Source organism: Anomaloglossus baeobatrachus, chromosome 7 (genome assembly GCF_048569485.1).
Source record: "Anomaloglossus baeobatrachus isolate aAnoBae1 chromosome 7, aAnoBae1.hap1, whole genome shotgun sequence".
Taxonomy (NCBI): domain Eukaryota; kingdom Metazoa; phylum Chordata; class Amphibia; order Anura; family Aromobatidae; genus Anomaloglossus; species Anomaloglossus baeobatrachus.
The window spans coordinates 215,968,007-215,992,300 of NC_134359.1; the positions used below are offsets into that span (position 1 = coordinate 215,968,007).

At 44.3% G+C, this 24,294-nt stretch overlaps 1 protein-coding gene across 1 annotated transcript in view; it reads left to right on the top strand.

Moving 5' to 3' along the window:
• The window catches only part of METTL22 (methyltransferase 22, Kin17 lysine), a 285,223-nt gene that overhangs the window by 143,982 nt on the left and 116,947 nt on the right, over positions 1 to 24,294 (top strand). Inside the window, exon 6 of the mRNA XM_075317898.1 lies at positions 5,732 to 5,803. Coding sequence (XP_075174013.1) covers positions 5,732 to 5,803 — 72 coding nt within the window. The remainder of the gene's footprint in view (positions 1 to 5,731; positions 5,804 to 24,294) is intronic.

The window sequence follows — 24,294 nt, forward strand, 5'->3', positions numbered from 1 at the left end:
CAATCCTCATGTCCGGCATTTTCGTTTAAATCATGCAGAGCACAGCAGGGTGTGTCTCAGTTGAGAGCCAGGCTTGGTGAAGCTAACACATGCTGTGTGAGCTGGGCTGGCTCTGTGTGGAGTGAACACAGGCCGAGAGTGTGAGCCTAGGAGAACCTTACACAGATCCCTGCGGTTAACGGGGTCCTAAGGTAACAAGACTTTTTGATGCAAAGAATTTGTCTATATGCATCGGCTGTGATCCGGAAGAGACTTTGACAGTGGGAAATTGGATCTATTTATGCTGCAACAATAAATAGACTGTTGGTGTGAACACGCTGCTGCCTCACTGCCTCACGTTTTTGCCCAAGCAACGCTGCTACCTCACATTATGGTGGAGAATGCGGGCATGGCAGCCTGGTTGCTAAGGGCAATGGCCTAAGAGGTACTTACCCGGAAAAAAAAAAAAAAAAAAATGTACTGACTGTTTGCGGTGGATCGGCGGGTCCACGAAGCTTACAGGCGTTGCAGCCTGGTTGCTAGGGGCAACAACCCAGTTTTCACATGTTTATGATCAAGCCTGCAAAGTTACAGTTTAACTCAGCAGCCACTATGGAGGATCTTGTAAAGCAGCTGGCCCAGTCTACTGCTCAACTACAGCAGGCTTTTGCACAAACCAGTGCACAACAGCAACAGGCTAATGCTCAGCAGCAACAGGCTAATGCTCAGCAGCAACAAACCAATGTCCAGCTCCAGCGGGCGTTAGTTCAGCAACAGGAGACAAACAGCTTGTTGACTAAGCAGCTTTCTGCTCTGCGAGAAGCGCTCCCAGCGGTAACTCCAGGTCATCCAGTCCTTCCTGCGGCCCAGAACAGAGTAAGGGCGGCACTTACGAAGATGAGTGCAGAGGATGACCCAGAAGCCTTTCTCTCCGTGTTTGAGAGGACCGCTGAGCAAGAGAAATTGTCTATCGACCGTTGGACTGATGTCGTGGCCCCGTTCTTGGTAGGTGAACCCCAAAAAGCCTACCTGGATCTCAGCACGGAGGATGCCAAGGACTATGGCACACTGAAAGGTGAGATCCTTGCACGAATGGGGGTTAACACTTATCTCCGGGCCCAACGAGTGAATCAGTGGTTCTTTGAGGAGGGAAAACCTGCACGCTCACAGGCCCATGTCTTACTGGACCTTGTAAAAAAATGGCTGCAGCCGGAGACCTTGAACCCCGGACAGATGATTGAGCGGGTGGTGATTGAACGGATTGTGCAGACTTTGCCAGCCCCCATTCAACGGTGGGTGGGACAGGGGGACCCCGGTACCCTAGACCAGCTAGTGAATTTGGTGGAACGCTACACAGCTACCCAGGAGTTGGTCCAGTACTCTGCTTCACGGCGGGCACTCCGTAGGGATACGCCCCCTTCACAGTTGGTAAAAGACTCCCATCCCTCCTCGGGTGCTGCCCCGTTTTCAGCCCTGGCAGAGAGTAAACCCCAGACTAAGGTCAGCCGGAGTCCCGGTTCCCCAAAGTCAGACACCCGAAACAGGGACACCTCTGCTGTTATGTGCTGGCGATGCCATCAGCTCGGGCATGTGATGGCACAGTGCCCACTCACATCAGAACCCATGGACTGCCGGTACGCTCACCGGGTATCAATGTATGCCCATACTGTTTGTACCATAAGCACTGTTACTATGGGGGAGGAGCCCCATCTCTGCAAAGTACGTGTTAATGGCTATACAGCAGAGGCTTTGTTGGACTCAGGAAGTGTAGTGACTCTTGTACATGCCTCCTTGGTCTCCGGGGAAAACCCTACGGGACATAAAGTAGGGGTACTTTGTATTCATGGAGACCTACGTGAATACCCTATGGAAAGGGTCACCATTGCTACCTCGTGTGGAGAGGTTCAACATGAAGTGGGGGTGATGAAAAGTCTTCCATATGCTGTTATTTTGTGAAGAGACTTGCCCCTGTTCTGGACATTATGTGGGAGGCGACCTAGCCCTCCGAGGTGTATGATTAAACCAGGCCCTGATCCGGACGATCCCGACTCAGGGATACCTGCCGTAGGGGTCACCAGTATAGGGACAGAGTGTAACCCTGCCAGGTTCCCCCTAGAGGTAATGGTAGGAGAGGTTGAGCCACCCGAGGCAATCCCGGAGTTGAACGTGTCTCCAGATAATTTCGGAACAGCACAGCTCCGGGACCCCACATTGGTTCCTGGTCGTGGAAATGTACAGGTAATTGATGGGGTACCCCAGCGGCCTGGTGCCAGGCTGGAAACTCCCTACATGGCTCTAAAGCGAGAGTTGCTCTATCGGGTTGATACAATCCGGGGGGAAATAGTGGAACAGTTGGTGGTCCCTCAGCCGTACCGCCATCAGACCTTGGAATTGGCTCATAACCACCTAATGAGTGGGCACCTAGGTAAAGAGAAAACGCGGGAACGCATGTTTCAGCGGTTTTACTGGCCAGGGGTCGGCGCAGAAATTAAGAGGTTCTGTGAGTCCTGCCCAGTTTGTCAGTTGACCGCACCAACGCACCGTTTCCGTAGTCCTCTGATACCTTTACCCATTATAGAGGTGCCTTTTGAGCGGATTGCTATGGATCTGATCGGACCCATTGTAAAATCAGCCCGTGGTCACCAGCACATCCTGGTAGTGATGGATTACGTGACACGTTATCCGGAGGCCATTCCACTACGTCACACCTCGGCAAGGCTTATTGCTCGGGAGTTGTTTGCTATGTTCTGTCGCGTGGGGTTACCCAAAGGAATCCTGACCGATCAGGGCACTCCCTTTATGTCTAAAATTACAAAGGAACTGTGCAAACTCCTCCAGATCAAGCAGCTACGCACGTCAGTGTACCATCCCCAGACTGATGGTCTAGTGGAACGTTTTAATAAAACTCTGAAGGCTATGTTGAAAAAGGTGGTCTCCAAAGAGGGGAAAGATTGGGACATGTTATTGCCCTATTTAATGTTCGCTATCCGCGAGGTCCCACGATCTTCCACCGTGTTCTCGCCATTTGAGTTACTGTATGGCAGACATCCGCGGGGACTGCTGGATATAGTTAAGGAAACTTGGGAACAGGAGCCCACCCCTCACAAAAGCACAGTTGAATACGTTATGGGTATGCAGGATCGTATCACGGCAATAATGCCCATTGTTAAAGAGCATTTGCTGGATGCTCAGGCAGCCCAAAGTACTCAGTATAATAGAAAGGCCTCCATCAGGTCTTTTAAACCGGGAGATCGTGTCTTAGTCCTAATACCTACTGCAGAAAGTAAGTTCTTAGCCAAATGGCAAGGTCCCTATGAGATCCGGGAGAAAGTGGGGGAAGTAAACTATAAGGTGTATCAGCCAGGTAGAAGAAAACCAGAGCAAATCTACCATGTAAACCTGCTGAAGGCATGGAAAGACAGGGAATGTATGGTGGCTGACGTAACGTTGGACCTAACCTTTTCAGGTGCCTTGACAACAACAAAGGAGGAGTCCCCTGATGATGAATTGGGAGTGAGGATAGGGGATTCTCTCTCAAAACGGCAGAGACGGGAGTCTCGGAGGTTAGTGCAGCGGAATACGGATGTGTTCTCAAGCCTACCAGGCCGAACAACCGTAATCCACCATGATATTGTCACCGAGCCTCAAGTAAGGGTACGCCTGAGGCCATACCGGGTACCAGAGGCTCGTAGGCAAGCCATTGCGGAGGAGGTAAAAAAGATGCTCCAACTAGGGGTTATTGAAAAATCCACGAGCGAATGGGCCAGTCCCATTGTGCTGATCCCGAAACCAGACGGTTCTTTAAGATTCTGTAATGACTTCCGAAAGTTAAATGAGGTTTCGAATTTGATATATATCCCATACCCAGGGTCGACGAGCTGATAGAGAGACTGGGACGGGCCCAGTACTTCACGACTCTCGATCTCACTAAAGGTTACTGACAGGTGCCGCTGACAGAGGCGGCAAAAGAAAAGACCGCTTTTGTCACGCCAGGGGGGCTCTATCACTATGTCGTCTTGCTATTTGGTTTACATGGGGCTCCGGCCACGTTTCAGAGATTAATGGACATAGTGTTAGAACCCCATCAACCATATGCCTCCGCATATTTGGATGACATCATCATCTATAGCAGTGACTGGAGCACCCACTTATCTCAGGTACAAGCGGTAGTGGATTCGCTCAGAGCTGATGGTCTGACGGCGAATCCAAGTAAATGTGCTATAGGTCTCAAAGAAGCCCGTTACTTGGGGTATGTGATAGGCCAAGGGGTTATCAAGCCACAAGTAAACAAAATCGAAGCCATTCAAAACTGGCCTCATCCCCTTACCACAAAACAGGTAAGAGCCTTTCTGGGTATAATGGGGTATTACCGACGATTCATACCCAATTTTGCTGGACGGTCGGCGCCTTTGTCCGATTTTTTAAAAGGGAAGAAGTCGGTCATGGTCCACTGGAATACACAAGCAGAGGAAGCCTTTCAGGTGCTAAAGGTAGTCCTATGTGGTCAGCCTGTCCTTGTCAACCCTGACTTTCAAAAGGAGTTTATAGTACAGGCAGATGTCTTGAGGTGGGTCTGAGTGCAGTTCTGTCCCAGGAGGTAGATGGAGAAGAGCACCCGGTCACCTATTTGAGTAGAAAACTCACCCCGGCAGAGAAGAACTATAGCATAGTGGAGAAGGAGTGCCTGGCCATAAAATGGGCTCTGGAATCCCTACGCTACTACCTGCTGGGGCGACACTTTCGCCTGGTGACAGACCACTCCACTTTGGTCTGGATGAGGAATGCGAAGGAGAGAAATGCTAGAGTCACCAGGTGGTTTCTCTCCTTGCAGAACTTTCACTTTTCTGTGGAACATCGGGCTGGTAGGTTGCAGGGCAATGCGGATGCCCTCTCCAGGGCCCCCTGTATGTTGGCGAATGTTCAACCCCGCCCGTTTGAACTGAGGGGGGGGGATATGTGAGGCAGTGACAGGGGTAATATTTGAAGACCGCTATGTGTCCCCCAGAATGTGTCTGGAAACCCTCTGAGTTTGCTATAGCTATTACTGGGAGTATAGCACAAAGGGTAACAGGGAGACAGATCCCTCCTCCCAGTCCAGGTTTTGTAGCAATCCTCATGTCCGGCATTTTCGTTTAAATCATGCAGAGCACAGCAGGGTGTGTCTCAGTTGAGAGCCAGGCTTGGTGAAGCTAACACATGCTGTGTGAGCTGGGCTGGCTCTGTGTGGAGTGAACACAGGCCAAGAGTGTGAGCCTAGGAGAACCTTACACAGATCCCTGCGGTTAACGGGGTCCTAAGGTAACAAGACTTTTTGATGCAAATAATTTGTCTATATGCACCGGCTGTGATCCGGAAGAGACTTTGACAGTGGGAAATTGGATCTATTTATGCTGCAACAATAAATAGACTGTTGGTGTGAACACGCTGCTGCCTCACTGCCTCACGTTTTTGCCCAAGCAACGCTGCTACCTCACAGTGCCCATACTTTTGCACCTGTCAAATTTAGTTTAAATGCGTATTGCACATTTTCTGTTAGTACAATAAACCTCATTTCAATCCAGAAATGTTACTCAGTCCATCAGTTATTAGATATATGAAACTGAAAAAGCTGTTGCAAAAACCCAAATTTTTATAAAGAAAAAAGGTTAACATTAATAGGGGTGCCCAAACTTTTTCATATGACTGTAGTTTACTATACACATTAATAAAAAAATATATTAATTGTTGAAATGTTTTTATTTTTCTCTTGTAGATGTTGGTGAAGATCTCCTAGAAATGTGTGAGAGAAATATATCCCTAAATAAAGGCCTTCTGAAAACGGCAGGTTGTATTGCGTTGTTTTGTATTTACTTTTTTTGTTGTTAAGTTAATATTTGTGAAATTAGGGTACCTGTGTAGTTCTGGAATTTGCAAAACTATTGACCCTGTCCTCACAGAAGTTTAAAGTGTAATCTAATATTTATTCTTTATTTATGAATATTAAGTTTGTAATAAAATTGAAAACCTTCTTTAAAAAGAACCTGTCATCAGGATTCAATTCCCTAAAGTAAGGGCATGTATGTAAAGGTGCTTTATGCCGATGAAAGGGAATCCTTCACCAGGTGCTATGTAATCTGAGAGCACCATGTAGTAGGGGCAGGGAGTCTGAATCCAGGGATGTGTTATTTGCTGGACTGCCTGTGATAGAATCCCTGTTTTCTTTGCTGTTGATGTAGCCAGTGGTCAGAATGCTGAGCTGTGCATAACCCCGCCCACATCCCTGATTGGCAGCCCCTTTGGTGACTAAATTATCAGCAAGCTGCCAATCAGTGGTAGGAGCGGGGTTACATAGATTAGCTTGACTGGCTTGCATTTGAGACCTAGTTTTGTAGTGATAATCTTTTAATAAAACTCTGATTGTATTGAAACTATAGCACCCAGCCCAGTAAGTGACATATCCCTGGAATTAAAGTCTCTGCCCTTAGATTATTATTATTATAGCGCTATTTATTCCATGGTACTTTACAAGTGAAAAGGGTATACATAAAAAAACAAGTACAACAATCATTAACAATACAAAAATAGACTGGTACAAGAGGAGAGAGGACACTGCCCGTGAGGGCTCAGAGTCTACAGGGGATAGATGAGGGTACAGTAGGTGAGGACAGCGTTGGTTGCGCAGTGGTGTAGTGGACTGAGGGTTACTGCAGGTTGTAGGGTTGTTGGAAGAGATGGGTCTTTAGGTTCCTTTTGAAGCTTTCCATGGTAGTTGAGAGCCTGATATCCTGTATGCGGTTTTGGAAAGAGGCGATAAGAGGGGAGTAGAGAAGGAGATCTTGTGAGGATCGGAGGTTGCGTGCAGGTAGGTACCGGGAGACTAGGTCAGAGATGTATGGAGGAGACAGATTGTGGATGGCTTTGTAGGTCATGGTTAGTGTTTTGAACTGGAGTCTTTGGGCAATGGGAAGCCAGTGAGGAGATTGACAGAGTGGCGAGGCCAGGGAATAGCGAAGGGACAGGTGGATTAATCAAGCTGCAGAGTTTAAAATAGATTGGAGGGGTGCAAGAGTGTTGGAAGGGAGGCCAGAGAGCAGAAGGTTGCAGTAGTCGAGACGGGAGATGGTGAGGGCATGTACTAATGTTTTTGCTGATTCTTGGTTAAGGAATGCACAAATCCGGAAGATATTTTTGAGGTGTAGTCGGCACAAAGTGAAGAGGGCTTGGATGTGTGGCTTGAAGGAGAGAGCAGAGTCAAGAGAATATACTGACAGATCTACATTAAATCCTTACCTTTCTTCTAGATGTTTTTTCTGTTTTAGAAAAATCCATAGGTGAAATTGCATGTTAATGGGCTGTAAGTGCAGTAGGTGGGCTCTGTACCTTCAGCGCTCCTGCTTCCCTGCCTTTTTTATGCCCGCTGCCTGTCTCTGACTGACCAGTTACTGAAACGTCAGTGGTCTAAAGACAGAAGGCAGGGAGGCAGGAGAGCTGTACGTGCAAGGCCCACCCACTGCACTTGCAGCTCATTAGCATAGAATTTCATGGATTACTCTAAAGCAGCAAAAACAGATTTCTAAAAGAAAAGTAATAATTTCTTTGGCATTAAATCAACTTTTTTGTACATGTCATTAGTTGGGGTATGAAATCCTGATGACAGGTGCTATTTCTGGGGACTCCATGACTCGTTTTCTGACTGTTACCTACTTCTAAGTGAAGAACCCAACAATTCACTCGTGGGACCACCTCTATACAGTTCAATTATACATGTTTTATGCTGATTATGAAATAACAATCTGGAAATATTGTACAGCTGTTACTTCATTCACTTTTCTGCCCCAGCGTGCCTCCTGCCTCCTGCCACCTCATTTTCCTTCCTGCTGTCTACCAATCCTGTTTTCACATAACTGCTGCTTCCCTGCAGCAAAGTCCAAGCCTCTCCGTGTGAGGTCTAGGGGTGCAATAGATTCTGCACCTCTGTTTAGTTTACTTCAGTGTGAATATAGTATATTGCATCCACTTATCTGATATGTGACAATGACCAGGGAGAGAAAGATCTGGTTGAAAAGACAGATAATTGACATTGGAATTGCCATGATTTAGTCTATCGGCTGCTATTAAGGACAACATAATATTATGTATTATACAATATTATGCATTATATAAAGCATGGATTTAAAGAGAATCGGAACGAGATAGAGAAAAAAGTGAATTAGAAAATTGTAGGGCATCATCAATTAAATACGAATCGACACCTTGCATACCCAAATGCTATGATATGAAACCCATGACCCCCCCAAAACATTGAATGCTGGTCACGCATATGGCGCTCATTTAACTTCTATGCTCAAAGTGGCCACCGTCAGTGCAATGCACATCTGAACTCCGGACAGCATACTGTATCTTGCTGCACGTTGTGCAATATGGTAGGTGACACATTTGCACAAGCATCTGTGATACGTCATCGTAGGTCCTGTAATGGTGGTGGAGGGGTCGCATACACCTGCTGTTTGATGTGACCTCACAGTAAGAAGTCCAATGGGGTAAGGTGAGCGTGGAGGCCACTCCACACAGGCACCATACCCAATGACTTGTAGGAAAGTCTCCATGAGGTATAGCTTCACGTCCGCAGCCTTGTGAGTTTTACACGTTCTAATCATAGCATTTCTGTATGCAAGGTGTAGATTCGTATTGAATTGATGATGCCCTACAACTTTGTAATTCACTTTTTTCTCTATCTCGTTCCGTTTTCGAGATAAAAATGCTAACTCCGTTGGTTTCCACCAGGTGGCACTATAGGTGGTTTCATTGCGTAGCGCATGGCTACTTTACTATACCTAGACACCACTTCTATGCCTATAGCTGCCACCGTTCTCAAGTTAATGGCGGTAGACAGGATATGCGTGGACACACTGTATAAGAGCTCACTGGTGGTGGCTGCAGCTCATAAGGGAAAAACCTGGTGACAGGTTCCCTTTAATAATTATAATAATATCTTCTTGTTTTTGGTAGTTCATGAGTTTATTATTTTTACGTAAAACAGACCAATAGGCATAAGAAACTTTATACCTAGAAAACTCTCTTTATAATGTAAGAATTATCTTTCATTGCTTGTTTAATGTAAATGGTAAAATACCAAGATTCAAAGTCGCATATGTTAATCTATCATTTTTAACCTTTGTGAAATAACAGATCGACTGGAGCCGCATGCAGCTTTTACAGATATTCTCTGCTGAATGACCTTTTGCTTAATCTGATGGATACATTTTTATCTGCTTGAAGCCAATGAGCTGTATTGGCTGTGATTTTTCGTGCACAGTACAGACTATAGTTAGTGCTGCCGGGCAGCTTAAAGTTTGTATATATTATAAGTTTTAGTTCCAAAAGTACCACAATGAGTAATAAGAAAAAGTATCAAGTATAAAATTTCTATCATATAATATTGTTACTGTTCTTATACTTCAGACAGGATCCTATACAAAAAGTATAAATTAGTTTGGACCTGTGCACCTTTCTGGTTGGATAAATGAGATTAAAGGGAATCTGTCAGCAGGTTTTTGCTAAGTAAAGGCCGCTTTACACGCTGCGATATCGGTACCGATATCACTAGCGTGGGTACCTGCCCCCATCTGTTGTGCGACATGGGCACACTACTTACCTGCCAGGCGACGTCGCTGTGACTGGTGAACCGCCTCCTTTCTAAGGGGGCGGTTCGTTCAGCGTCACAGCGACGTCCGCCGCCCAATAGAAGCGGAGGGGCGGAGATGCGCGGGACGTAACATCCCGCCCACCTCCTTCCTTCCGCATAGCGGCCGGGAGGCAGGTGAGGAGAGGTTCCTCGTTCCTGCGGTGTCACACGGAGCGATGTGTGCTGCCACAGGAACGAGGAACAACTTCGTTACTGCTGCAGTAACGATATTTGGGAATGGACCCCCATGTCACCGATGAGCGATTTTGCACGGTTTTGCGATGATGCAAAATCGCTCATAGGTGTCACACGCAACGGCATCGCTAATGCGGCCGGATGTGAGTCACCAATTCCGTGACCCCAACGAGTTCGCATTAGCGATGTCGCAGCGTGTAAAGCCCCCTTAAGCTCAAGCCAGCATTCTGCAAGGGTTAACACAGAAAGTTCAGGCATGCCCGATTTGTTACAGTTCAATCTTTTGTTTATTTGCTATGTTTGTTTAAACAGCAGGACACTTATCATTACAGGACTAGAAACTTACCTGGAGAGAAGTGCAGTATGCCACCTGTTGTGATTGACACTTCAATGTCAAGGTGCAATCTCTATTGAGAGCCTGGTGTGGGCGAGACAACTCCCAACTAGGCTAGATGGCTAAAGCTAAAATTTCTGATTGTGTCAGAACAGCTGCCTTATCTAAGTGATACATCATTGGATTCAGGATCTCTTTGCCTACATCATGCTGCTCTCATATAAGGAACCAAAAACCTGCTGACAGATTCCATTTAACAACTATTGGATTCAGTAATATACTACAAACTGCTATCATGAGCAGTTCAGTGTAATGCATGGATACGTTGGGTCCACGAGAGGGCTAGCTCTAAGATATCCTAATAGGGAATCTGCCACCAGGTTTTTGATATGTAATCAGAGAGCAGCATGATATAGGGACAGAGATCCTGATTCCAGCGATGTGGCACTTGCTGGTTTGCTTGGTACAATTTTGATAAAATGTGTTTTATCTACTGCAGATCTGCCATATCTCTGAATGCTTAACTCTTTATAACACTACCCCACCACAAATTGGCAGCTTTCTATGTATACACTGCATAGGCAGAAAGCTGCCAATCACTGAGTAGGATGACTTTATGTTACAAAACAACTAATCCTATAGTGATAATCTACTGCTCGTAAATCACTGATTTTATTGACAAAAACCCAACTCAGCCCAGTAAGTGACCCATCACAGGAATCAGGATATCTGCCCCTACATTATGGTCCTCTCAGAATTAATGGCAAAAGCTGGTGACCAATTCCCTTTATGTACCCATACTCTGCTCTTTGTAGAGATAAAAATATAGCGCATATGAGAAGCACCCGTGGAGTGATTTCTGTATATTTATATTATAGCATTGCTCACCTGGTTAGGTTGTGCGCCCTTCCTAAAATTATAAGTGGTAAATTCTATTTTAATGAATTTAATCCCAACTATTTATTTATTTATTTATGAAATGGTTGTATAGATATCGATTTTTAATGATAATGTCCCATGTGGTTTTTTTATATGTTTTTTTATAAGTTTTTATCCGACTTTTAATCCATTATAAAAGTTTTAGCATTTAAAGGGTTAAATAACCTGATTGTATGACACACCCATGAGTCTCACTTGTGGGGTTGTTTTATTTTATCTATAAATTTAATGTGTGTGAAGTGCTCTTGTTACACCTGAGGATGGCAAGTGTATCTTGCTGAAATGCGTTGTGTTAATACAAGAGCTTTATGTTATTAATAATAAAGCCAAATTTCTTAAAAGATCAAAGACCAAAGATCTATTACTAGCGCTCACAAAGACCAGAATCTTTTTTCTACATACTCTGCTCTTGGCAATCAGTTGATTTTGCTGAAAAGTGCATTTTTCATGGGGAGATTGCAAACCTTTAAGGGTACTTTACATGCTGCGATATCGCTAGCGAGTGTACCCGCCCTCGTCGGTTGTGCGTCACGGGCAAATCGCTGCCCGTGGCGCACAACACCACTTTCACTCGTCACACGGACTTACCTTCCCTGCGACGTCGCTCTGGCCGGCGATCCACCTCCTTTCCAAGGGGGCGGTTCGTGCGGCATCACAGCGACGTCACACAGCAGCCATCCAATAGCCGAGGAGGGGTGGAGATGAGCGGCCGGAACATGCCGCCCACCTCCTTACTTCCTCATTGCCGGTGGACGCAGGTAAGGAGATGTTCGTCGTTCCTATGGTGTCACACATAGCGATGTGTGATGCCGCAGGAATGCCGAACAACATCATACCTGCAACAGCAACGATATTAAAGAAAGGAGCAACGTGTTAACGAGCAACGATTTTCACGTTTTTGCGCTCGTTGATCGTCGCTCCTTGGTGTCACACGCTGCGATGTCGCTAACGGCGCTGGATGTGCGTCACTAACGACGTGGCCCCGACGATATATCGTTAGCGTTGCCGCAGCGTGTAAAGCACCCTTTCGGCTCTGTGTGCATGCTGAGTATTTGATTGCAGAAAGTTCTGCACCAAATCTGCATCTCTTGGCAGAAAAAAACTCATGTTTTTGACTGATGATTAGAGCTGGGCAAAGTCGCAGAAAACCGGGTAGCGGCGGGTCCCTGCTAAATTTAAAAAAAAAACAATCTTGACCTGGTCTGGAATCTGGTATCCATATAAGTCTATGGGAACCAGAATCCGGAGATTAAAAATGTTTGTAGAAGGGATATAGGGGTAGGAGCACGCGCGGTGTACTCACCAAAGCTCCGTCCTGGCGGCAAGCTACTTCCAGATCATGCTTTCCCTTCCAAAGCTGACAATTAAGCCTCATTAAATATTCATTGCTTTCCCTGCCCACCGACACGTGTAATTGGTTGCAGTTATATGCACCCCCATCCTGAGTGTCAGCGTGTCAGCTGACTGCAACCAATCATAGGCGCCAGGACGGCCGGTGGGTGGAGAAAGCAGTGCAACTGTCTGTGGGCGAGTATCGTGGTATAAAAATAAATGAATTAATAAAACAATCGGTGCATGGTCCCCTGTATTTTGATACCAGAACAGATGAAGTCCATGGCTGCAACCCCCGGCTGTCGGGCTTTATCTTGGCTGTGTGTCAAAATAAGGCAGGAGTCACACACTTGCATGAGTCTCGCATCGCATCACCCTGCAGCCGCACACTCTCCTGATTGGAGTGTTCAGCTGCATAGAAATACATGCAGCTGACCCACTCCTGTCAGGAGTGTGTGCGACTGCCGGGTGATGCGATGCGAGACTCGCGCAAATGTGACTCCAGCCTTACAATGTGCTCACACGAGCCGTATGACTCACACAAGTATCGTATCGCATCACTCGGCAGCTGCACACTCTCCTGACAGGAGCGTACACCTGCTTGTATTTCTATGCACCTGCACGCTTGTGTCTGGAGAGCGTCAGGCCGTGCCAGGTGATGCGATGCGAGACTCACGCAAGTGTGACTCTGGCCTTACAGTGCGCTCACAACAACCGTTTGACTTGCTCAAGTCTCGCATCGCATCACCAGGCAGCCACACACTCTCCTAACAAGATCGAGTCGGCTGCATGTAGTTGTATGCAGCTGCACACTCGTGTCTGGGGAGTGTGCGGCTGCCAGATATCACAGCAAGTAGCCATAGAGCAGCATGGCTGGCCACTGTGAGTGCAGAATGAATAAGCCGCGATGAGAGGTGACTGGATGCAGGGAGATGCGTCACACAGACTGAGGTTGCATCTGACTGCAGCCAATCACAGATGCCAGGCCAGCTTGTGGGCGAGGAAAGTCGTGCATATGAAATGAGCGGCACAGAAAGGCAGCAGGAGCAGTGTACAGCAGCGTGGGAGCAACGTACAGCCGGCCGGAGCCTCGGTAAGTGTGAACCGTTTGCTTCATTCTTATTTTCTTTATTTTTCCTTTATTTATTCAAGTTTTTCGAGATCTGGATCAAACACCCGGAATCTTGGGTCCGGCACCGCATGGATCAAGACTTTTACAGTCCGGGTCCGCGCAGCCCTACTCACGATCTTAACTTGTTTTTGGTGCATTTTTTGCATGCGTTTTCCATGCATTCTGTGGTGGAAAAACACTGCAAAAACGATGAAACGAATTGACATGCTGCAGATTTATTTCTGCACCAAATCTGCAAGGAGAAAAAAAAGTAACGTGCAGAAAACTTCATGATTGTCATTGACATGGCTGGCAAAAGGATTTGTATGCAGTTTTGTGACAAAACTGCACTCAGAAACTCAGCAAAAAAGCAAAAAAAATGCACAATATGTACAAGACCTTTGAGAAATGGCCAACCTTGAATCTATCTATCCATCTATCTATATCACTATCTGTCCGTCCGTCCATCTATTTAAATATCTATCTTTCTATCTGTGTTTCCTCAAAAATAAGACAAGATTTTGTATTACATTTTAGCTCCAAAAGATGGGCTAGGGCTTATTTTCATGGGATGTCTTATTTTATTTTACTTCAAGCACAAATGTGGATTGTTGTTCAACACAAAAATCAACATTTAAATATAGTCATATTGTATTTTGGAACATCAACATAACTCTCCAAACTCTGTGTGTAACACATGTGTGCCTGTCTGCCTGTCTTTATGTCTGTCTTTCTGTTTGTCTGTCTATCTATACACACACACAGACACACCAGCCTGTCTCCTCTTCAGCTTTAGATTCCTGCAATTAAAGCCTGCTTTACATGTTACGATCCTGCATACGATATTTTATGCGATCGTAACCGCCCCCATCGTATGTGCGGCACGTTCAATTTTGTTGAATGTGTCGCACAAACGATTAACCCCCGTCACACGTACTTACCAGTCCATACGACCTCGATGGCGGCGAACGTCCACTTCCTGGAGTGGGAGGGACGTTCGGCATCACATCGATGTCACGCGGTAGCCGGCCAATAGAAGCGGAGAGGCGGAGCTGAGCGGGACGTAAACATCCCGTCCAGCTTCTTCCTTCCGCATTACCGGTGGGAGCCGCAGGACGCAGGTAAGATCTGTTCATCGTTCCCAGGTGTCACACACTGCAATGTGTGCTACCCCAGGTACGATGAACAATCTGACGTTCAATTCATCAGGAATGGACGACGTGCGTGCGATGAACGTTTTACCGTTCAATCACACGTATTTGTTACACACTGCAATGTACCTTACAATGCCGGATGTGCGTCACTTACAATGTGACCCCGCCGACACATTGTAAGATATATTGTAGCGTGTAAAGCGGGCTTTAGAGACCTTTTGGTGACAACCTAGTCACATTACATGATGTAACACAAAGGTCCAGAAGCAGTGTTATCTTCAGGATATAAACCTTGGGGCCCTTAGGAGAATGGAGCTCTGTGAAATTGCCCAGTTTGCTCTCCCTTCCCCCTAACACCAGTCCTGCATACCAGCCTATCTCCTGTTCATTCAGTTGTTTTAGTCTGTTGCAATTAGGACATCTTCGATTACATTATGTCACATGACTATAATGTCATCAAAGGTCCTTAAAAAATCATAAAGGGAACCTGTCACCAGATTTGGCGACTATAAGCTGCGGCCACCACCATTGGGCTCTTATACACTGTGTGCAGAATTATTACGCAAATGAGTATTTTGATCACATGACAATTTTTAGTCATGTTGTCCTACTCCAAGCTATATAGGCTTGAGAGCCAACTACCAATTAAATAAATCAGATGAGGTGCATCTCTGTAATGAGAAGGGGTGTGGTGTAATGACATCAACACCCTATATAAGGTGTGCTTAATTATTAGGCAACTTCCTTTCCTTTGGCAAAATGGGTCAGAAGAGAGATTTGACGGGCTCTGAAAAGTCCAAAATTGTGAGATGTCTTGCAGAGGCATGCAGCAGTCTTGAAATTGCCAAACTTTTGAAGCGTGATCACCGAACAATCAAGCGTTTCATGGCAAATAGCCAACAGGGTCGCAAGACGCGTGTTTTGTAAAAAAAAGGCGCAAAATAACTGCCCATGAATTGAGGAAAATCAAGCGTAAAGCTGCCAAGATGCCATTTGCCACCAGTTTGGCCATATTTCAGAGCTGCAACGTCACTGGAGTATCAAAAAGCACAAGGTGTGCCATACTCAGGGACATGGCCAAGGTAAGGAAGGTTGAAAAACGACCACCTTTGAACAAGAAACATAAGATAAAACATCAAGACTGGTCCAAGAAATATCTTAAGACTGATTTTTCAAAGGTTTTATGGACTGATGAAATGAGAGTGACTCTTGATGGGACAGATGGATGGGCCAGAGGTTGGATCAGTAAAGGGCAGAGAGCTCCACTCCGACTCAGACACCAGCAAGGTGGAAGTGGGGTACTGGTATGGTCTGGTATCATCAAAGATGAACTTGAGGGACCTTTTCGGGTTGAGGATGGAGTGAAGCTCAACTCCCAGACCTACTGCCAGTTTCTGGAAGACAACTTCTTCAAGCAGTGGTACAGGTATAAATCGGTATTATTAAAAAAAAAACATGATTTTCATGCAGGACAATGCTCCATCACATGCATCCAACTAACTCCACAGCGTGGTTGGCCAGTAAAGGTCTAAAAGATGAAAAAATAATGACATGGCCCCCTTGTTCACCTGATCAGAACCCCATAGAGATCCTGTGGTTCCTCATAAAATGTAAGATCTACAGGGAGGGAAAACAGTACACCTCTCAGAAAAGTGTCTGGGAGGCTGTGTGGCTGCTGCATGCAATGTTGATCATAAACAGATCAAGCAACTGACAGAATCTATGGATGGTAGGCTGTTGAGTGTCATCATAAAAAAAGGTGGCTATATTGGTCACTAATTTTTTGGGGTTTTGTTTTTGCATGTCAGAAATGTTTAATTCTAAATTAACTCCAACTTCCAAAAATATTAAGCTTTGATATTTATGAGTCATTTGGGTTGATTGAGAACATAGTTGTTGATCAATAGTAAAAAAAATCCTCTAGAATACAACTTGTCTAATGATTCTGCACACAGTGTATACAGCATTCTAACATGCTGTATATAAGAGCCCAGGCTGCTGTGTAGAATGTAGAAATCACTTTATAATACTCACCTAAGGGGCGGTGCAGTGCAGACTGGTCGAATGGGTTGTCTCCATTCTCTGGTACCGGAGCAGGCAGATCAAAGTATTGTAGTGCGCCTGCGCGGGACCTCAATGCCGGCTAGTGTGGATGACGTAGGATGCGTCATGAACCCAGGCTTCAGAAGGAGGACAAAGATGGCCAAAAAAGGAGGCGCCAGTACCGGAGAACGGAGACACTCATCAGACCAGTCTGCACCACACCCCCCTTAGGTGAGTATTATAAAGGGATTTTTACGTTCTACACAGCGGTCTGGGCTCTTATATACAGCATGTTAGAATGCCATATATAAGAGCCCACTGGTGGTGGCTGCAGCTTATAGTCACCAAATCTGGTGACAGGTTCCCTTCAATCTTGGAATATAACTGTTATGGTCCCTAAGAGTGAGGTTCTGAGAAATTGTGCAGTTTGACTCCCACTAACCCCGACACTGACTGTAATTAGGGCTTATTTATGGAGTAGGGCTCATATTTCAGGCATTTTCCAAAAATGTTGTAAAAACATGCCATGGCGTATTTTCAGGGAAACAAGGTATCTATCCTTGTGTCTTGTCTGCAGCACAGACAACCCCTTTCTGTTCGTGGTCCTAAGGGCAATCAGCTGGTCGTTTTGGTTTCCATTTCTGGCGATCAGCTGATTTTTAGCAACTGATAACTTGAGCCTGCCAGAAAGGGAATTGCTTGTGGAGCAATGTTTGGTTTTCTGTCCTGGCTCGGAGTGGAAGACTCGCCATAACATGGCCTTAATCAGATGGCACGGTTATTTTGCTAAAAAGCAAGATGTAAGGTTTGTACCAGCAGCATTTTTTAATGAAAAAATATAAGTATGCTGAAGCTTATACTGACAGAGGCTAGCAAGGGTAGTTGGCATTGTTAATTTGTATGTAAATTGGCACATTAGGGGATATGGTTTCTGCAATCTGTTATTGACACCGGCCAAGGCAAACACCCCGCTGCTCCCGTATACTCAGCCAGCATTGATGAAGAGCAGCCTTTCTTTGCAGCCTGATCAGTTTCACACTTTTATAAATTACTTGATGTGTGTCATCAAGTTCATATGATTTATTAACATTTCAGAGGCAATATTAGAGCATTAGTCTTGTTTCTGGAGCGCCATGGGATGATTTAGAAGTCCAGGGCCTCTGGAATAACACAGCTAGGTGCTAACAATAGCTTTTATTAAATCTTGTGCAGAGAGGGTGGAACATTCATTAAAGTACTTGGAAGGATTTATTGTTTTGTTGTATGAGCTTTTTGTTGGGTCCTCGGTAATAGAAATAGTGATCCTTGGTTATAAGTGCTGCAATGCAGATATTAATAGGCTGTAATAGCAAGAAAACAGCAAGGAGTGCAACGAACTAGGAGACTTACCGGATAATGACATAACATACCAGCACATAAATGATATTGTTTCATCTGTTAATCATCGATTCTTTTTGTGTACTGGGACCCTTCGTTCACATTATAAGATAGCCACCTGACATTCTGCTAGCAATGCTTGTGTATGGACTACTTGTTTACCCCATGGTCAGGAAAATATTTGTGCTGATTAAACACACTGTGGGTTTTATAATGGACAAGCACGTTTATTACCGCCATAGATTCGCTCATGAAAAATCAGATCAGCTACCTTGAATTTACAAAAAAATCAGTTAGATGGATTCACAACTTATGATGAGCTTAATGATCGGGCGCAACGAGTAATACTAAATGGATACACATCAAACTGGAGAAAAGTCAAAAGCAGGGTGCCGCAAAGCTCTGTTTTGGGGCCAGTGCTGTTTAATATCTTTATAAATGATCTGAATAACGAAATTATTGGGAAACTCATAAAATTTGCAGATGATACTAAGATAGGAGGAGTAGCCAACACTAGAGAGGAAAGAGAGCGTATTCAAAAGGATCTACACACACTCGAATAATGGGTCGAGGCAAACAGAATGGTTTTTAACAGGGACAAATACAAAGTCCTACATCTGGGTACAAGAAATGTAAAAAGCACATATAGTATGGGAGGAATAGAACTATGTGATAGCACTGGGGAAATGGACTTGGGCATAATAGTAGATCCTACATTCAGCATGAGCCAACAATGCGGAGCTGCAGCTAAAAAGGCCAACAAAATTCTGGGATGTACAGTATCAAGACAATCACTGAATCTAGATCAAGAGAGCTAATTATTCCCCTATACTCTGCCCTGGTCAGACCCCACCTGGAATACTGTGTACCGTTCTGAGCACCCCAATTCAAGAAAGACATCGATATATTGGAGCAAATCCAGAGAAGAGCCACCAAGATGGTAGAACATCTGCAAACCATGTCATATGAAGAACGGCTAAAAGAAGTAGGGATGTTTAGTTTGAAAAAGAGAAGGCTGAGAGGAGACTTAATAGCGGTCTACAGATATCTGAAAGGTAGTCACAGTGCAGAGAGAACTACCCTATTCTCATTAGCACAAGGAAGTACAAGAAGAAATGTGATGAAACTTAAAGGAAGGAGATTCAGATTAGACATTAGGAAAAACCTTCTGACAGTGAGGGCAGTCAGGGAGTGGAACAGACTACCACGGGAAGTAGTGAGCTCTCCATCAATGGAAATCTTCAAGCAGGAACTGGATAAACATAGCTGGGATGATTTAGGAAAGCCTACACTAGCAGGGGATTGGACCCGATGGCCCTTGAAGTCCCTTCCAACTCTACCATTCCATGATTCTATGGAAATCTGTCACACTCCTTGATATCTTACAAATCCATTTCTAATGCTTACCAGGTATTTATCACCTAATTTGAAAGCAGCAAAGTAGTTAGCCACATTGTAGCTCAGCTTGCCATATAATTTGTATTTAATGCCCCGTTACACGCAACGACATATCTAACGATATATCGCCGGTGTCGCGGATTCCGTGACGCACATCTGGCATTGTTAGCGACGTCATTGCATGTGACACCAACGCTGTGGCCGTTAACGATGGAGAATGCTCACCAAATCGTCCATCGTTGACACATCGTTCACTTTCAAAAAATCGTTGGTTGTTGAGGACACAGGTTGTTCGTCGTTCCTGCGGCAGCACACATCGCTATCTGTGACACCGCAGGAACGAGGAACAACACTGTACTTTCGGCCGCCCACAATGAGAAAGGAAGGAGGTGGGCGGGATATTCCGCCCGCTCATGTCCGCCTCTCCGCTACTATTGGGCGGCCGTTGTGACGCTGAACAAACCTCACCCTTAGAAAGGAGGCGGTTCGCCGGCCACAGCGACGTCGCTAGGCAGGTAAGTCCGTGTGACGGGTCCTAACGATGTTGTGCGCCACTGGCAGCGATTTGCCCGTGTCGCACAACCGACGGGGGCAGGTGCTTTCACCAGCGACATCGATAGCAAAGTTGCTGCATGTAAAGCCCCCTTAAGAGTGTAATATTAACATTTCTTGGATGAATTCACAGAGATCAAATGTTGTGCAAGTCATTTACCATTAGAATTTGTCTTAAAATGCATTCACACAAGAATAATAGTCAGTGCTTAGGAAACTAAGCTGTCATTTCAGTGAGTGATCTATGAGTTGATTGAGACTCATTCACAATGTCATTGAATTGTATACAGAAATCACTCAAGAAGAGCAATGGTGTCTGTTACGGCTGTCATACCAGCAGCTTCAATAGTGCCTGTACTCTGTGTCGGTCTTCTTGGTATGCTTTACGTAAAATGTGACATCATTCGTCAACTGCAAATTTGCCAGATTTAATAGAAAAGTTTGAAAGTATCTCAATCTTATGTTGAAATATGGACTAGAGTATACTATAAGCATCTGAATGCACGGGAAGCAATGACCATGTTTTCTAAATTTTACAGTATTATGAGCAGATATTTCCTTAAGGGCTTCTCTGGAATATGAAAAAAACTCTGTAAATGAAATGTCATTGTAAATAGATTCCTAAATACATTTTATTAGCTAATCACAATTGTTTTGTTTCTGGAGGTAATTGCTATAGAATTAAAATGGCCACAACCTTGTTTTCATAAAAGAATTTTGCCCCCACAAGGAACAAACCATTAATCAACCTTAAATATCGAAAGGCCAGACTTTGCCAGAAAACATCTAAATATCTGGAAAAGCATTCTTTGGACAGATAAAACAAAGATCAACCTGTACCAGAATGATGGGAAGATGAAAGTATAGAGAAGGCTTGGAATGGCTCATGATCCAAAGCATACCACATCCTCTGTAACACGTGGTGGAGGCAGTGTGATGACCAGGCATGCATGGGTTCCAATGGCTTTGGGTCACTAGTGTTTATTAATGATGTGACTGAAGACAGAAGCAGCCGCATGAATTCTGAAGTGTACAGGGCTATGCCATCTACTCAGATTCATCCAAATGCAGCAAGGTTGATTGGACAGCGCTTCACTGTACAGATGGACAATAACGCAAGATATACTGTGAGAGCAACTAAGGAGATTTTTTTAAGGCAAAGAAGTGGAATATTCTGCAATAGCCAAGTCAGTTACCAGATATCAACCCCATTGAGCTGCGCTTCACATGCTTAAGACAAAGCGTGAGGCAGAAAGAACAACAAACAACTCAAGTCAGCTGCAGTAAAGGCCAGCAAAGCCTCACAAAGGAGGAAACCCAGCATTCGATGATGTCCAGGACTTCTAGACATCAGGCAGTCATTGCCTGCAAAGGATTTTCTACAAAGTATTAAAAATGCACATCCGATTTACAAAATTGAACCAAACACAACAAAATAAAATATATAATCTTTATTGTGAAATAGAAAGTTTAAAAAATTTGGTGTAATAACAAAGAAAGTGCACTAGGTGGCGTCCCAGTACAGCAGGAGATATATTAAGTACAATACAATGCCAATGATATATATGATTAGTCAACATCCCAATGCAAGGTCCATAGCAACAAATGCAATAAGGTTATTGTAATGGACGTTTACCAAGTTATAGGCATAAGTAAACAAAGATTCAACTGACCTGGTGACACTGCCTCCCGCTGGAATGGCGTCAAGTCCCTACGTACGTTTTGGCGATAGCCTTCGTCAGGGGGGCATGGCGCCATACCAGCAGGGAGTGTCTTTAAATACAGAGCCCAGACTGCTGTAATTGATTGTTCCACCTGCGCATGCGCTGTACACCTCAGTACAGCGCGTGGACAGGAAAGCCCATCATCGCTCAAGGGAGTAAATCTTTGTTTACTTAGTATACCTTAAATGGTTTCCTGCTGTACTGGTTCCGCCACCTAGTGCACTTTCTTTGTTATTACACCCCGTTTTTTAAGTTTCTATTTCACAATAAAGATTATACAGTCATATGAAAAAGTTTGGGCACCCCTATTAATGTTAACCTTTTTTCTTTATAACAATTTGGGTTTTTGCAACAGCTATTTCAGTTTCATATATCTAATAACTGATGGACTGAGTAATATTTCTGGATTGAAATGAGGTTTATTGTACTAACAGAAAATGTGCAATCCGCATTTAAACAAAATTTGAACGGTGCAAAAGTATGGGCACCTCAACATAAAAGTGACATTAATATTTTGTTGATCCTCCTTTTTCAAAAATAACAGCCTCTAGTCGCTTCCTGTAGCTTTTAATGAGTTCCTGGATCCTGGATGAAGGTATATTTGACCATTCCTGTTTACAAAACAATTCCAGTTCAGTTAAGTTTGATGGTCGCCGAGCATGGACAGCACGCTTCAACTGGGGACTGAGATGGCCATTCCAGAACATTGTAATTGTTCCTCTGCATGAATGCCTGAGTAGATTTGGAGCGGTGTTTTGGATCTTTATCTTGTTGAAATATCCATCCCCTGCGTAACTTCAACTTCGTCACTGATTCTTGCACATTATTGTCAAGCAGCTGCTGATACTGAGTTGAATCCATGCGACCTTCAACTTTAACAAGATTCCCGGTGCCGGCATTGGCCACACAGCCCCAAAGCATGATGGAACCTCCACCAAATTTTACTGTGGGTAGCAAGTGCTTTTCTTGGAATGCCGTGTTTTTTTGCCTCCATGCATAACACCTTTTTGTATGACCAAACAACTCAATCTTTGTTTCATCAGTCCACAGGACCTTCTTCCAAAATGTAACTGGCTTGTCCAAATGTGCTTTTGCATACCTCAAGCGACTCTGTTTGTGGCGTGCTTGCAGAAACGGCTTTTTTCGCATCACTCTCCCATACAGCTTCTCCTTGTGCAATGTGCGCTGTATTGTTGACCGATGCACATTGACACCATCTGCAGCAAGATGAAGCTGCAGGTCTTTGGAGGTGGTCTGTGGATTGTCCTTGACTGTTCTCACCATTCTTCTTCTCTGCCTTTCTGATATTTTTCTTGGCCTGCCACTTCTGGGCTTAACAAGAACTGTACCTGTTTTCTTCCATTTCCTTACTATGTTCCTCACAGTGGAAACTGACAGTTTAAATCTCTGAGACAACTTTTTGTATCCTTCCCCTGAACAACTATGTTGAATAATCTTTGTTTTCAGATCATTTGAGAGTTGTTTTGAGGAGCCCATGATGCCACTCTTCATAGGAGATTCAAATAGGAGAACAACTTGCAAGTGGCCACCTTAAATACCTTTTCTCATGATTGGATACACCTGCCTATGAAGTTCAAAGCTCAATGAGGTTACAAAACCAATTTAGTGCTTTAGTAAGTCAGTAAAAAGTAGTTAGGAGTGTTCAAATTAAGAAATTGATAAGGGTGCCCATACTTTTGCACCGTTCAAATTTTGTTTAAATGCGGGTTGCACATTTTCTGTTAGTACAATAAACCTCATTTCAATCCAGAAATATTACTCAGTCCATCAGTTATTAGATATATGAAACTGAAATAGCTGTTGCAAAAACCCAAATTGTTATAAAGAAAAAAGGTTAACATTAATAGGGGTGTCCAAACTTTTTCATATGACTGTATATTTTATTTTGTTGTGTTTGGTTCAATTTTGTAAATCGGTCGTGTATATTATATCTTGAACCAATATACCCATGGCTATCTCTGAGTAGTAGGTGGTAGGAGTTTATGTTTAAATTGGAAACTACTACGTACATACATACAGTATATGCGCCCCTCTACAAAGTAATAGGCTGAAATTTGGTGATTAAAGTATTAAAAATTAACATTTTATTTATGGTAAAGTTTATTTGTCCAATTACTTTTGAGCTCCTGAAATGAGGAGGCTTTGTAGAAAAATGACTGCAATTCCCAAAAGTTTCACAGGATATTTTTGTTCAACCCTTTAATTAAACCTGAAAGTTAACACCACAATGGGTTCTCAGTTATTTCATTTTAAATAAAAAATAGCGGCATGCAGAACCCAAATCACGAAGATTCGCTCACTGTCGAAATAATTCTGGCCCTAACTGTATACAGGATTTAAGATGCTGTAAGGTATTTATAAATACTCCTCTCTAGAAATGACTGACAGCCCCAATACAATCTTTGTCATGGTAAGACCATTGGAAACCTTGCTCATATGTGCATGAAAAATGGTAAAGCATTACTGCTATA